Source organism: Pogoniulus pusillus, chromosome 29 (genome assembly GCF_015220805.1).
Source record: "Pogoniulus pusillus isolate bPogPus1 chromosome 29, bPogPus1.pri, whole genome shotgun sequence".
In the NCBI taxonomy this organism is placed as follows: domain Eukaryota; kingdom Metazoa; phylum Chordata; class Aves; order Piciformes; family Lybiidae; genus Pogoniulus; species Pogoniulus pusillus.
Genome location: NC_087292.1, coordinates 16,610,791 through 16,626,314, shown reverse-complemented (window position 1 = coordinate 16,626,314; position 15,524 = coordinate 16,610,791). Strand labels below are relative to the sequence as shown.

Genomic DNA, 15,524 nt, shown 5'->3' with positions numbered 1-15,524 from the left:
AAGTGGAGCTCCCCCAGCTTAGCTCCAGGGAGGGTAAAAGTGGAGCTCCCCCAGCTTAGCTCCTGGGAGGGTAAAAGTGGAGCTCCCCCAGCTTAGTTCCAGGGAGGGTAAAAGTGAAGCATCAAACATGTTTTCCAGCAGAGGGCCTTGAAGGAGGTCTTCAGAAGAAGACACAAGGTCAGATCAGGCTGAAAAAGGCTCCAAGGAGACCTTAACCACTACTGGTGACAGTCCAGAACTGGAGGTCTGAAAGGTATCAAGTGTCAGGGCTCTGAGTGTGTCAGTAGTGCCCTGAGCAGATCAAACAGGACCTGCAGCCACAACCAGCTCCCAGCAGCTCCACTTAAGGTCTGGCAGAGACATTCTGGACAAGGAGCTGTTGGAGCAGGGGCTGGAGCACTTCTGCTGTGAAGCCAGGCTGAGGGAGCTGGGGGTGTGCAGCCTGCAGGAGAGAAGGCTGCAGGCAGAGCTCAGAGCAGCCTGCCAGGACCTGCAGGGGCTACAAGCAGGCTGCAGAGTGACTGCTGGCAAAGGGCTGCAGGGACAGGCTGAGGGCAGTGGTTTGGAATGAGAGCAGAGCAGCTTGAGAGTGGAGGTGAGGAAGAAGTTGTGCAGCAGGAGGCTGCTGGAGCACTGCAGCAGGTTGCCCAGGGAGGGAGCTGAGGCCTCCTGGCTGGAGCTGTTGCAGGTGAGGCTGGAGCAGGCTGTGAGGAAGCTGCTGTAGGGGAGGATGTCCCTGCTGAGTGCAGTGTTGGGCTGGATGAGCTTTGGAGGTCCCTCTCAACTAAACCCATTCTGTGATTCCATGACCTGAGCTTTCAAAAAGCTGTCTGCTTAGCATCTGCCCAGGGCAGCCTTTCTCCTCTTCTCACTCACCACTACAAGCTTCAAAGTACTTCCACTGCAGAGAAATCTTTGAGCCACCACCACTGTGAAATCCAGAACACATCTGGTTGAGCACCAAAGGGTCAGGTCAGATACTCCTGGTGAGAAGGCAGAAGCTGCACTCTGCTGTTTTTGCTGATCCTTGAGTAACAGAAGCAAAGCAGTGAAGTCAGTCCAGGCTGTTGTTTGCTCTGAGCAGCAAGCAGTGGCTGTAAGTAAACAAGAGGACACTGCACAGCTCCTTAACACCCAGACCATGACAGGCTGGAGGGCAGTGTCCAGCAAAGCAGTGCAGCCTTCTCCAGGCTGATCTGATCCTGTGTCTTCTTCTGCAGTCCTGCCTCAAGGTCCTCTGCTGGAAAAGATGTTTGATGTCTCTTCATGCCACAGGACTAGCTTAGAACTGCCCTTTGTGCCAAACCCTGAGCATCTCCCAGCACAGCTGTGCCCATCCATCTGCTTAAGCAGAGGCTTTTCACACACTTCTCCAACCCCAGAAGGCTTTGAGCAGCCTGGTCTAGTGGAAAGTGTCTCTGCCCATGGCAGGGGGTTGGAGCTGGATGGTCTTTAAGCTGTCTTCTAACCCAAACCATTCAAGGGGTTTGCTCAGCAAGTACCTTCCCACATTTGCTGTTAGTAAAGGCCAAGAAAATGATACTGAGGCAAAAAAATCACATTGTAGACCTCAGTGTAGAAGGTCAGATTGAACTTTCTGCTTAAGCCTGTGCCTAATGATGATACCACTCCTGCTTTAACCACTTCATCTTTCAGGTGATGGATGCTTACTATGATAAAGTTGTCTGCCCTAAGTCCACTGGAGCTACTTTCTTGGCAGTCTGTCGAGGGAAGGTAAGAGCAGAGTTGGTTCTTTAACACCTGAGATCCCATTGTGGAACTCATGGTGGGATTTCAGCCATGCTGGATTTCAGTCCACTTCTCTTGTTTGACTGGAATTATATGGAGGAGAAACAACCTCCAAGAGAAGCAGGAGAGCCTGAAGGGCTTCTTCAGAGTTCTGTTAGGTTTCTGTGTGCCTTGATTGCTGTGTCCAGTTCTGGGCTCCACCATTGCAGAGAGATGTTGAGGTGTTGGAAGGTGTTTGGAGCAGGGCAGCAAGGCTGGGGAGGGGCCTGGAGCACAGCCCTGTGAGGAGAGGCTGAGGGAGCTGGGGGGGTGCAGCCTGCAGCAGAGGAGGCTCAGGGCAGAGCTCATTGCTGTCTGCAGCTGCCTGCAGGGAGGCTGTAGCTAGGTGGGGTTGGGCTCTGCTGCCAGGCACCAGCACCAGAAGAAGGGGACACAGCCTGAAGCTGTGCCAGGGCAGGTCTAGGCTGTATGTTAGGAGGAAGTTGTTGGCAGAGAGTGATTGGCATTGGAATAGGCTGCCCAGGGAGGTGGTGGAGTGGCTGTGCCTGGAGGTGTTGAAGCCAATCCTGGCTGGGGCACTTAGTGCCATGGTCTGGTTGGTTGGGCAGGGCTGGGTGCTAGGTTGGGCTGGCTGAGCTTGGAGCTCTCTTCCAGCCTGGCTGATTCTATGACTCTCATTCTTGGCTTTAAAGGCAAACCTCTTGGAGTTCACAGATTGCATCAGGTCGGAAAGGACTCTCAAAAGTGACCCTTGCAGGACACCTCTAACTAGATCAGGCTCCCTAGGGCTGATGAGTTTCTGTCTCCTGTTGGCTGCTCACTCATCCCCCTGGCATGAGAGCAGCTCTGGAGGAGAGCTGCAGGCAGCATTTGGTATGAATCTTGTCAGAACAACCCTGCTGACAGCCATAAATACTGTGCAGCTGGAAAACATCTGCACTAGCTTCAGACTTTCTGCACACATCTGCTGGCCTCTCATTTCCCTTTCACCAGTGCTAACAAACTGATTTATGGGGAGCAGTGGAAATACTTGCAAAATCCTGAACTGCTCTTAGAGCTGCCCCTTGTTGTTGTGTGACTGCTTGCTTATGGCACACCAAGAGCAGATCCAGCTGCTTCTGACCCTTGGCTCTCAGCCTCCAAAGCAGCTGCTGGATGAGGGAGGCAAAGATCTGAGCAGTTTTGGGGTGGGAGTCTCAGCTCCATCAGCTTTGGCCTTCCAGCAGCAGTGTGGAGAGATCATTCTCTGCAGTAACATGAGGGTGAAGGAGGAGCTTTTGCCTTTGTCCTGGCTGCAGAACTGGAGGGGTTTGAGAAGAGGTCTCTTGTCCAAAGGTCTTTAGCTCTCTTCTAGCAGACTGCTGCTAACTTTCCAGTGTTCCTTTGAAATGATTCTGTGCTTTAGTGGCAGAGAAGGTTTGGGTATGTCCCTCTTAGCTCTTAATTAACGAGGGAGGGTGTGGAAGGATTGATCAGAGGTAGTCACTGATGTTTCAGATGTCTTCTGAATGCAGTTGTTCTTAGCCAGACCATCTGCATTAGTAGTGTTGGTTGGGGATTGCTTTATCCAGGGCCCCCTGAGGGGAAAAGCTGAGTTTAAAGTGCTGGTAATGAAGGCAGAAAAACTAATTACAACTACAGATAGCATCTCTCCCAGCTGGGCTCGGCTGGGGATTTGATTTCAGCGAGATAAAGCAGACCAGCAGCTGCTGAAATGCTCTCAAGTGTCACTTGAAAGCCTGCCGATGGTGGAAACCTTTCTCTCCTCAGGCCAGTGAGGGCTTGGACTTCGCAGACATCAGTGGACGAGGAGTCATCATCACTGGGCTGCCCTTCCCTCCTCGGATGGAGCCCAGAGTTGTGCTGAAGATGCAGTTCCTGGATGAAATGAGGAGGAGTGCTGCAGGTGCACAGGTAGTGCTGAGCAGCTTTTTGCTCTTGGCTGTCTGCAGGTTCCTGTTGTTGCTTCTGCCTCTTGGCTACCTGTAGTTGGTTTTCCTTGGCATATAGAGATCCCAGAATGCCAGCATGCTGAGGGCTGGAAGGGAACTCTGGTAATCAGCCAGAGCAGGGCACCCCCAGCAGCTTGCCCAGCAGCACGCTGCCCAGCTGGGCTTGGAAGCTCTCTGGTCAGAGAGACTCCACAGCCTCTCTGGGCAGCCTGCTCCAGGGCTCTGCACCCTCACATCAAAGCAGTTTCTCCTCAGGGAACCTCCTGGCTTCCAGTTTGTGCCCACTGCCCCTTGGCCTGGCACAGGGCACCCTTGACAAGAGCCTGGCCCCAGCCTCTTGCCCCCCACAGCTTCTTTAGCTCTTGCTGAGCATTGCTTAGCTCCCCTCTGGGGCTGCTCCTCTGCAGGCTCTCAGCCTTTGCTCCTCACAGAGCTGCTCCAGGCCCCTCAGCAGCTCTGCAGCCTCTGCTGAACTCCTCCAGTAGTTCTCTGTCTCTCTGGAGCTGGGCAGCCCAAAACTGGACTGAGGACTCTGGCTGTGGCCTTAGCTAGGACAGAGTAGCTGGGAGGGAGCAAACCTCCTTTGACCTCCCGGTAAGCCTCTTCCTCCCTCACCCAGGCTCCCTGGTAGATCTTGCTGGCTGTTCTTGTTTGTTTGGGGGAAGCAATGACTGCCCAGCACACAGAGGACATTGTAGCTGCTCAGCAGTGTTAACTCTTCCCCCTTCCTCCTCCTGCTGCAGTATTTGTCTGGCCGGGAGTGGTACAACCAGCAAGCTTCCCGCGCTGTCAACCAGGCCATCGGCAGGGTCATCAGGCACCGCCAGGACTATGGGGCCATCTTCCTCTGTGACCACAGGTGAGACCACAGCAGCACAGCTGGTAGGGCTTAGAAGAGACCTCCAGAGATCACAGAATCACAGAAACATGCAGGTTGGCAAAGCCCCTCAGGATCCCCCAAGTCCAACCTAGAGCCCTACTCTACGAGAGTCACCTTAGACCATGTCCCTAAGCAGCACGTCCAGACCACCCTTACACACAGCCAGGCTGGGTGGCTCCAGCACCTCCCTGGGCAGCTCACAGTATCACCAAGGTTGGAAGAGACCTCATAGATCATCAAGTCCAACCCTTTACCACAGAGCTCAAGGCCAGACCATGGCACCAAGTGCCACGTCCAGTCCTGCCTTGAACAGCTCCAGGGACGGCGACTCCACCACCTCCCCGGGCAGCCCATTCCAGTGTCCAATGACTCTCTCAGGGAAGAACTTTCTCCTCATCTCGAGCCTAAATCTCCCCTGGTGCAGCCTGAGGCTGTGTCCTCTTGTTCTGGTGCTGGCCACCTGAGAGAAGAGAGCAACCTCCTCCTGGCCACAACCACCCCTCAGGTAGTTGTAGCTCATTCCAGTCCCTGACCACTCTCTGTGAAGAACTCTTTCCTAATGTTCAATCTAAACTTACCCAGCCTCAGCTTGAGGCCATTCCCCCTTCTTCTGTCTCCAATTACTTGTGAGCAGAGCCCAGCAACAGCCTCTCCACAATGTCCCTTCAGGTAGTTGTAGACAGCAGTGAGGTCTCCCCTCAGCCTCCTCTTCCTCAAGCTAACCATCCCCAGCTCTCTGGGGGAGTCCCCATCCCTGGGGAGGTTTACAAGACTTTAAGATGTGGTGCTGAGGGCTGTGGCTTGGTGGTGCCCTGGCAGTGCTGAGTCAGCAGCTGGATCTGATGGTCTTCCAGGGTCTTTTCCAGGCAGAACGATTCTGGGATTCCATGCTAATAGGCACCAAGTTTAAGTGGCAGCCTTCAGTGCTTAGGCTTGAATGGGGCCTGAGCACCTCAAAGTTCAGTTCTCCTGTTACTGCTGCAGTGTTTGAGGTGTGGAGGATGAAGGACAGGCCCTGGCTGCTGCTGTGGTTGATGGCATCAGCAAAGCTCTTTCTGCCCTGAGCAAAGCCATCGAACCCTCTGCTTCCTCCACTGCTTCAGCCCCTTGTTGTTTTACTGCTCCTCCCTCCCTCGTTTGCCCTCTGGTTTAATGTTTGTGGGATTCACTTAGGCCAACTCAGTAACTAACTCTGCACTTCTCCAATGCTCCCCAGGTTCACTGCTGGCTCTGTCAGAGGCAAACTCCCCTCCTGGGTCCGGCCCTACGTGAACGTCTATGGCAACTTCGGGCATGTGGTCAGAAGTGTCTCCTCCTTCTTCCGCCTGGCTCAGGAGACTGTAAGTGAGGAGCTGGCAGAACCTTAGCATGCTGGGAGCTAGAGATCAGCCAGGCCACCCCCTGCCAGAGCAGGGCACCCCCAGCAGCTTGCCCAGCAGCACAATGCCCAGCTGGGCTGGGACGCTCTGCACACAAGGAGACTCCACAGCCTCTCTGGGCAGCCTGCTCCAGGGCTCTGCACCCTCACACCAAGCAAGTTTCTCCTCAGGGAACCTCCTGGCTTGCAGTTTGTGCCCACTGCCCCTTGGCACCACTGACAAGAGCCTGACCCCATCCTCTTGCCCCCTACAGCTTCTTCAGCTCTTGCTGAGCATTGCTTAGCTCCCCTCTGGGGCTGTTCTTCTGCAGGCTCTCAGCCTTTGCTCCTCACAGAGCTGCTCCAGGCCCCTCAGCAGCTTTGTAGCCTCTGCTGAACTCTCTGCAGTAGTTTCCTGCCCCTCTTGCACTGAGGAGAGCCCAAAGCTGAACTCAGGACTCTGGTTGTGGTCTTAGCTAAGACAGGGTAGAGGGGAAGGAGAACCTCCCTCACCCTGCTGCCCACACTCTTATTCATGCACCTCAGGAGCCCATTGGCCTGCTTGGCCCTGAGAGCACATTGCTGGCTCCTGGGAAACTATCCCAGCAGCACTCCCAGCTTAAGCTGCTTCCCAGGAGGTCCTCCCTCACCTGGGCTGCTGCAGGGAGTTGTTGCCATTCCTCCACTTGTCCCCATTGAGCTTCCTCTCTCCCCAGCTCTCCAACTTCTGTTGCATTGGGGTTGGTTTGGGGATTTCCTTGGCTGGTGTTGGGAAGTGACTGTATTTGAGCTAGGTGAGAGGCTGACCAAGGCACTTTGTCACTTCTGGCTACTGGAGGCTTTACAGGAAAGGAGCTGTGCCTCATGGCTGGGCCAGGATGTGCTGTCATGTGGGACAGCTCATTCACTTAGATCACAGAAACAACTTCCTCTTCCTCCTAAATAAACACAGCTCTCAGTGGCTGCTCTGCAAATGCTGCAGCTGATGGCAGCAGCAGAAAGCTTTCCTGCCTCCCTGGGGGTGTTCAGGACCAGGTTGGATGAGGCCTTGAGCAGCCTGTTCTAGTGGGAGATGTCCCTGCCTATGGAGCTTTGAGCTCCCCTCCAGCCTAACCCACTCTGTGATTCTATAGCAGGGCCATGCCCCTTTCCCTCTTCCACAGTTCCCCTGCTCACTGCCCTCCTGCTCTTGGTGTCCCCTCCTGGTGGTTTGATCCTCTTGTGCAAAGCACATCCACCCAGAAGGCAGCTCAGCCTTGCTGTCAGGGCTTTTACTGGGGGTAAAAGGAGATGTCTTTGGGTTGTGGCTGGGATTTCTGGTTGCAGAGGCAGTGGAGTGGGAAGAGCAGCTTTTGCTTACTGTTGTAACCTCCTTGCAGATGCCTCCACCCCTGCCCCCCTCCTCTCGTTGCCTGGGTGAAAGCAGCACAGCAGCATCTCTGTCACCTGAGCAGATCCTCTCCCTCAGGAAAGCCAAAAACTTGGATGACCACGTGCCCAGTTTGAAGAGGAAAAGGAAAGGTGAGGCCTCAGGGCAGATGCTGGGCTGGCTTTTAAGCAGAGCCTAAAAAAGAGAAGCAAGAGATTAAAGGCAGGAAGGGGAGAGTGGCAGGGGAGAGCTCAGAGGCTGTTGTAAAACTCAGCTGAGAGGGGATCACAGAATCAGCCAGGCTGGCAGAGAGCTCCAAACTCCAACAGCCCAACCTAGCACCCAGCCCTGCCCAACCAACCAGACCATGGCACTAAGTGCCCCAGCCAGGCTTGGCTTCAACACCTCCAGCCACGACCACTCCACCACCTCCCTGGGCAGCCCATTCCAATGCCAATCACTCTCTCTGCCAGGAACTTCCTCCTCGCATCCAGCCTAGACCTGCCCTGGCACAGCTTCAGGCTGTGTCCCCTTCTGGTGCTGGCTGCCTGGCAGCAGAGCCCAACCCCACCTGGCTACAGCCTCCCTGCAGGCAGCTGCCCGCAGCAATGAGCTCTGCCCTGAGCCTCCTCTGCTGCAGGCTGCACCCCCCCAGCTCCCTCAGCCTCTCCTCACAGGGCTGTGCTCCAGGCCCCTCCCCAGCCTTGCTGCCCTTCTCCAAACACCTTCCAGCACCTCAGCATCTCTCTGCAATGGAGGAGCCCAGAACTGGACACAGCACTCCAGGGGTGGCCTGAGCAGTGCTGAGCACAGGGGCAGAAGAACCTCCCTTGTCCTGCTGCCCACACTGCTCCTGAGCCAGCCCAGGATGCCATTGGCTCTGCTGCTCACCTGGGCACTGCTGCCTCCTCTTCAGCTCCTCTCTGCCAGCACCCCCAGGGCCCTCTCTGCCTGCCTGCTCTCAGCCACTCTGGCCCCAGCCTGTAGTGCTGCTTGGGGCTGTTGTGGCCAAAGTGCAGATCATCCAGTCCAGCCTTGCTGTCCCCTTTGTTCTGCAGGCAGAGTCCTAGAATCAGTCCTAATTCCCTACCAGAATCTCTTAAAAAGAGGAGTTCAGTTTTAGGGGAACTGCATCAACCTGAACTGCTTAAACAGAGACAACTGCTGCAGGCAGTTTCTGTCCATTGACCCAAAGCCATGTTGAGGTCTAAAAATCACTGCTGGGAAGGTCTGAGAAGTCCACCAGGTTGTGGCAACAAATTCTTGAGCATTTTAAGCAGTGACTAACCAAAGCCATCTCCTTTCTCAGGCAAAATAATGCAGCTTTGGGTGGTTGAAAGGTTTTGAGGCAAAGAAAATGCCAGAAAGAGTTGTGGAAATGTTTAATTTGTCTTCTGCCTTCTGCTTTGATGCCAGTAAATGGAGATGAAGCATCCAGCTTGTGCCTGGAGTATGAAGAGGAACTCAACTCACCTAGAAGGAAGTGCCTTGGGCTCTTGGATGCCTTGGAGCACAATGAGAGGAGCAGTGAGGATGCAGAGGAAGAAGATGACTTGCCAGGAGAGGAGGAGGTAATGGTGCAAGGAAACAGCTGCAGCTCCTCAGTGACAATTGCAGTCTCTAAAGCAAAATGAGGTTGGGGGATTCATAGAATGGGTTGGAAGGGACCTTCAAGCTCAGCCAGTTCCAACCTCCTGCCAAGGGCAGGGTACACCTCCCACCAGCCCAGGATGCTCAAGGCCTCATTCAGCCTGGCCTTGAACACCTCCAGGGAGGTTGTGGAGCACAGAATCACCCAATGTGATCAGTTCAGCCTGGCCAGCCTAGCAGCCAGCCCTGCCCAACCAACCAGACCATGGCACTAAGTGCCCCAGCCAGGCTTGGCTTCAACCCCTCCAGCCACAGCCACTCCACCACCTCCCTGGGCAGCCCATTCCAATGCCAATCACTCTCTCTCCTAACAGCTTCCTCCTCACATCCAGCCTGAACCTGCCCTGGCACAGCTTGAGGCTGTGTCCCCTTGTTCTGTTGCTGGCTGCCTGGCAGCAGAGTCCAGCCCCACCTGGCTACAGCCTCCCTGCAGGCAGCTGCAGGCAGCAATGAGCTCTGCCCTGAGCCTCCTCTGCTGCAGGCTGCACCCCCCCAGCTCTCTCAGCCTCTCCTCACAGGGTTTGTGTTCCAGGCTTTCACCAGCTTTGTTGCCCTTCTCTGGGCACCTTCCAGCACCTCAACATCTCTCTTGAACTGAGGAGCCCAAAACTGGACACAGCACTGCAGGGGTGGCCTGAGCAGTGCTGAGCACAGGGGCAGAAGAACCTCCCTTGTCCTGCTGCCCACACTGCTCCTGAGCCAGCCCAGGATGCCATGTACACAGCTCTGACCTCCACATCTCTCATTTCTGGAGATGAGGAAGAAATTCTTGGCAGTGAAGGTGGGGGAAGACATTGGCACAGCTTGTCCAGGGAGGTTGTGGAGCCCAGAATGTGATCTTCAACTCTCTTTCCATCTGCCCAGGCACGAGGTCTGTCCACACTGTCCCTTCAGTATGAGAAGAGGTTAACAGATGAGCAGAGAGGAGGAAGGAGGAAGATCAAGCTTGTCAGCAACGCAGTATGTGTCTTCTCTTGCCTCTGCCTCTCCTCTGATCTCTCAGCTGCCTTCATTTGAATTGCAAATCTCCAGACCCACAGAACAATGAGGCCAAATCGATTATGCTAATTATGGACTGGGTTTTCCCCTCCAAATACTGCATCAGTACACATCTGAAGTGTATTTCCTGCCCTGCTGCTCCCCAAATCGAGACCCTGGGAACCCAAACAGGCACAGCTCCAACCGAGCTCATGCCCAGGGAGGGCTGGCATTGCCCACCTCCTGGTCACATCATCTCCCCTTGGCCAGCTGTGGTGGGTGGTTACTCATAGAAGCCCAGCATGGTGGAGGCTGGAAGTGACCTCTGGAGGTGGAGTCCAACCCCCTTGCCAAAGCAGAGTCACACTGAAGTGCATCCAGATGGATCTTGGAAGTGTGGAGCAGGAGACTCCACAGCCTCTCTGGGCAGCCTGCTCCAGGGCTCTGCACCCTCACACCAAAGAGGTTTCTCTTCATGGCACCTCCTGGCTTCCAGTTTGTGCCCACTGCCCCTTGTCCTGTCACAGGACACCACTGTGAAGAGCCAGGCCCCTTCTTGCCCCCCACCCATCAGAGATGTATAACCATCAATAAGATCCCCTCTCAGGCTGCTCTTTCCCAGATTAAACAGCCTCAGGATGCAGCCATTCCTCATCAGACAGAGGTTCCAGACCCTTCAGCATCCTCACAGCCTCTCTTGGATGCTCCCCAGTATATCCCTGTCCCTGCTGACCTGGGCAGCCCAGACCTGGGCACGATCCTCCAGCTGTGGCCTCGCCAGGGCAGCGGAGCAGGAGGAGACCCTGCCTTGCCCTGCTGACCACACTCCAAGCATCTCAGCAGACCACTTGCCACCTTTTAGTTCAGTGGGGTGGGACCTACAAGCATGGTCTGAGTGCCCAGTTTTGGGTAAGCAGCCATGCCCTGACCCCCCCCAGGTGTGTCACTGCTGAGTGCTGAGTTTGCATTTGTGCATCCTCGGCTCCAGACTCTGCCTGGCTCTGAGGTGGCTGCTGAAGAGTCACCAGGGGTGGCTGAGACTCCCGTGGGTGATGCTGTGTGGCAGTAGTTGTCCAAGGTGCTGCCTCCTCAGGCTCCCCAGGACACTCAGCAAGCGAAACTGCTGGGAGCTGTGAGAGCTGCTGAGGTGTGAGGAGCAGGGCAGGGTTCAGCGCAGGAGGCTGTTTGCAGCTGCTGCTCTCTGATGTCAGGATGAGTCAGCCCAGCCCTCAAGTGCTGCAGTAGATGACATTGCTCTTCTTAGGAGGAGGCTTAATAAGAGTATTGTGCAACAAGTCCTGGGCACCTTCTGTGAGCAGCTTCCTCTGAGGCTAGCAGCAGAGAGGGTGGATGGCATCGCTCTTCTGTGGGCCTTCAGCCCCTCACAGATGGCAGTGGAGGCATAAAAGAGATCCAGCCACCAGCTGGGGGTGTTAACAGCAGCCTGGGGCCACGGGGAGCTGGCCTGTTGCTGATGGGTTTTGGTATGAAGACCCCTGGCAGCAGCTTGTGTGTTCAAAGAGGGCTACAGAGATGCTGGGGAGGGACTGAAGCATCTCTGTGAGAGCCCTGGGGCTGAGAGCCTGCAGAAGAGCAGCCCCAGAGGGCATCTCAGCAATGCTCAGCAAGAGCTGAAGGAGCTGTGGGGGGCAAGAGGCTGGGGCCAGGCTCTTCTCACTGGTGCCCAGGGACAGGCCAAGGGGCAATGGGCACAAACTGGAAGCTTCTCTGAGGAGGAACTTGCTTGGTGTGAGGGTGCAGAGCCCTGGAGCAGGCTGCTCAGAGAGGCTGTGGAGTCTCCTTGTGTGCAGAGCTTCCCAGCCCAGCTGTGCTGCTGGGCAAGCTGCTGGGCAGGCTGCTGGGGGTGCCCTGCTTTAGCAGGAGCTTGGCCTGGCTGATCTCCAGGGGTCCCTTCCGAGCCCTCCACGCTGGGGCTGTGTGTGTGAGCACTCTGTGAGGTGCAGTCACTTCAAGAAGGGCTGCTTCTGAGTCTGTTTCAAGCCCCTGCTGTTGATGCTTGCAGAAGGAGGTTGCCCAGCATGGCAGAGTAGCCTGGCTTGCTGCTGTCTGCAGTGCCTTCCAGAACCAAATGCTTGGCCCTTGCTGTTGTGGCCTTCTCCTGCCTCAGAGGTTTGTGGTTTTCACTGAGTTGGACATTTCCAGGAGCCAGGCCACTTAGATTTGTTCCTTCTGCTGCACTTCTGGGCCAGAACTCCTGCTTCTGAGAGCAGCTTCCAGAACTGCAGCAGGCAGCAACTTGTCAGCTGAAAGCTGCTGTGCTGCTGGAGTTGCTGGATTGATGCAGGAGGAACTCCAGCCCTGCTCCTCACTGGGAGGCTTCCCTCTGTTCACAGCAAGCTGAGAAGACAGCAGAGCTGGGTGACCCCAAGAAGGCTCGAGCTGCCTCCTACATTGCCACAGTGAAGGAGACCCTCAGCCAGCAGAGCTACCAGCTCCTCTCCAGGGCTCTTCAGCACTACAAGGTGACAAACGACTTCCAGGCCATGCTGGCTCAGCTGAGCTCTCTCTTCACAGAGGATGAAAGCAAACATCCCTTGTTACGAGGTACAGTCACTTCCCTGCTTCACCTCTGTGCTGTGACCTTTGGCTTGTGAGCAGCCTGAGTGCCCCAGGTGGGTTGAAGCTTGAGGAAGGTAGATTCAGACTGGAGAGGAGGAAGAAAATCTTGACAGTGAGGCTGGGGAGACACTGGCACAGGTTGCCCAGGGAGGTTCATACTTTGCCTCACTGAGGATACAATGAGTGCAGGAGATGCAGAAGCAAACTTCTGCAGCTACTTCTGCCCCTGGGCTCAGCACTGCTCAGGCCACACCTGGAGTGCTGTGTCCAGTTCTGGGCTCCTCCATTGCAGAGAGATGCTGAGGTGCTGGAAGGTGTTTGGAGCAGGGCAGCAAGGCTGGGGAGGGGCCTGGAGCACAGCCCTGTGAGGAGAGGCTGAGGGAGCTGGGGGTGTGCAGCCTGCAGCAGAGGAGGCTCAGGGCAGAGCTCATTGCTGCCTGCAGCTGCCTGCAGGGAGGCTGTAGCCAGGTGGGGTTGGGCTCTGCTGCCAGGCAGCCAGCAACAGAACAAGAGGACACAGCCTGAAGCTGTGCCAGGGCAGGTTCAGGCTGGATGTTGTGAGGAAGTTGTTGTCAGAGAGAGTGATTGGCATTGGAATGGGCTGCCCAGGGAGGTGGTGGAGTGGCCGTGGCTGGAGGTGTTCAGGAGGAGGCTGCCTGAGGCAGTTAGTGCCATGGGTTAGTTAATCAGAAGGGTTAGGTGCTAGGTTGGACTCAATGATCCTAAAGGTCTCTTCCAACCTGGTTAATTCTGTGCTGCTGTGATTTTAAACCTTGGCTACAAGCAGAGCTGCTCCCCTGTGCTGCAGGAGGTGAGGTGCAGGCTGTGCCTGTGGGAGCTGGACAAAGCCCTTCAGAAGGGTTGTGCCTTGGAGCAGTAAAGCAGTAGGCAGAACATGTGGAGCAGGTTTGTATGTGCTCAGGGTGCATCTTGCACAGCCTTTAGCTGACACCACTTAGATTTCAATTACTTAGCAGCACTTTGCTATCTCCCTGCCACCTAACATTGCAGCCCTGCCCTTGCAGGCTTCTCTGACCTGGGTTATCTGCTCTGGGCTGACTGACATTTCCCCTCCCCTCTTTTTTCCCTCCTCTCCCTCTCTCCACTGAAAGATTTTTACCAGTTTGTTCGACCTCAACATAAAAAGCAGTTTGATGAAGCCTGTTGCAGTCTGACTGGACTGGGTTGTGGCTACAAACCTGAGCACAGCCTCCAGCAAGAAGAGAGGGAAATGTCAATGAAGGCAGGAGGTGAGAAGCTGCTTTTAATGCTGGGTGTGAACAGTTTGACATCACAGGTTTGCCTGGAAAGGACATCCAAAGGCCACCCAGTGCCACCCCCCTGCAGCCACCAGGGACATCCTCCCCTACAGCAGCTTGCTCACAGCCTGCTCCAGCCTCACCTGGAGCAGCTCCAGCCATGAGGCCTCAGCTCCCTCCCTGGGCAACCTGCTGCAGTGTTCCAGCAGCCTCCTGCTGCACAACTTGTTCCTCACCTCCACTCTCAAGCTGCTCTGCTCTCATTTCAAACCACTGCCCTCAGCCTGTCCCTGCAGGCCTTTGGGAGCAGTCCCTCTGCAGCCTGCTTGTAGCCCCTGCAGGTCCTGGCAGGCTGCTCTGAGGTCTGCCTGGAGCCTTCTCTCCTGCAGGCTGCACACCCCCAGCTCCCTCAGCCTGGCCTCACAGCAGAGTTCCTCCAGCCCCTTGAGCCTGTTCATGACTTCCTGCAGCCTTCTCTTCACCACTTCTCTGCTCCTGGCTGAGAGCAGCAGCACTGAGAGGCAATGCAGATGTTGCTGCTTCTCCTTTACCATCCTTTCTCCACCCCCAATCACTTTTGCAGTCATTGGCTTGCTGCAGCTTGTCCTGTCCCTGCAGGCCTTTGCCAGCAGTCCCTCTGCAGCCTGCTTGCAGCCCCTTCAGCTACTGGCAGGCTGCTCTGAGCTCTGCCTGGAGCCTTCTCTGCTGCAGTGTGGACACTGCCCACTTGCAGAGCAAGTTGCCTCTCGTGTGAAAACCCAAAGCTGGGAGGCAGTTCTGGTTAGTCACTATTGAGCTGGGACTCTGCTCTCATCCTCTCATGACTCTGCTCTCATGGTCCTCATCCCTGCCCCCCCAGTTGCACCTGCAGATGCCTCAGCAGTGCTTGCTGCACAGTTTGCATGGTGCTATTTTGTCTCAAGTGGGGTTTTATACATCTGCTGAGCTTGTGGGGCTGCTCTCTGCCTCTAAACTCTGTCTGTGTCATCTTTGGTGCCCACAGGCTGCTGCCAGGGTTGTGAATAGAAGGTAATGATGTGAAGCCCTGGGACAGTGAGGTCCTATAAACCCCAAAGCACCTTAGGGAAATCCTCTGCACCCTCAGGTGATTCCAGCCTGGAATGACAGACTCTGAACTGCAGCTTTCTGTGTCTGCCCTTCCCCAGGCTCCCTGACAAGAAGCTGGGCTGATGGGACAGAAAGAAGGCACAAGGACAAAGCTACATTCTCCATGGCCTCCTGTGCCCAGCTGAACCAAGGACAGTTCCACCTGGCAGCAGGACTGCAGGCTGCAGGTACCCTCCCTGCTCAACCCAGCTGCAGCCCCAGGCTCAGCACGGCTCAGCTCAGCACTGCCTCTGGCTGCTGCTGGCAGCAGCTCTGCTTGTGTCAGCCTGGCACAGGGAGTGGCTGTCTGCAGGTGGGAGTGAGGCTGATCATGGCATAGAGCTGGGAGGGTTCCTCCCAGGGCATCTTGTCCAACCCCCTGCAGGCAGCAGAGACCTCCCCCTCGAAATCAGGTGGCTGAGGGCCACAGCAGGGCTGACCTGGGATGGCTCCAGGGATGTGGCCTCCAGCACATGCCAGGGCAACCTGTTCCAGAGTTCCACCTCCCTGACTGTGCACAGCTTCCTGCTGGTCACAGACCCATAGAATCCAGCAGGTTGGAAGGGACCTCCAAGCTGATCCAGCCTGAGCTATCAGCCAGCCCTGTCCACCCTAACCCTGCCTTGCCCCACTTTCAGACCCT

The 15,524-nt window shown here is 55.7% G+C and overlaps 1 protein-coding gene across 6 annotated transcripts in view; it reads left to right on the top strand.

The window, feature by feature from the left end:
- Positions 1-15,524, top strand: part of RTEL1 (regulator of telomere elongation helicase 1) — a 65,784-nt gene that overhangs the window by 37,275 nt on the left and 12,985 nt on the right. For all 6 annotated transcript variants that reach the window (XM_064167653.1, XM_064167656.1, XM_064167655.1 and 3 more), the window contains exons 21-30: positions 1,657-1,734; positions 3,520-3,663; positions 4,445-4,560; positions 5,798-5,921; positions 7,318-7,459; positions 8,724-8,878; positions 9,822-9,917; positions 12,290-12,500; positions 13,628-13,765; positions 14,941-15,069. In XM_064167653.1, the coding sequence (XP_064023723.1) occupies positions 1,657-1,734; positions 3,520-3,663; positions 4,445-4,560; positions 5,798-5,921; positions 7,318-7,459; positions 8,724-8,878; positions 9,822-9,917; positions 12,290-12,500; positions 13,628-13,765; positions 14,941-15,069 (1,333 nt within the window). The remainder of the gene's footprint in view (positions 1-1,656; positions 1,735-3,519; positions 3,664-4,444; positions 4,561-5,797; positions 5,922-7,317; positions 7,460-8,723; positions 8,879-9,821; positions 9,918-12,289; positions 12,501-13,627; positions 13,766-14,940; positions 15,070-15,524) is intronic.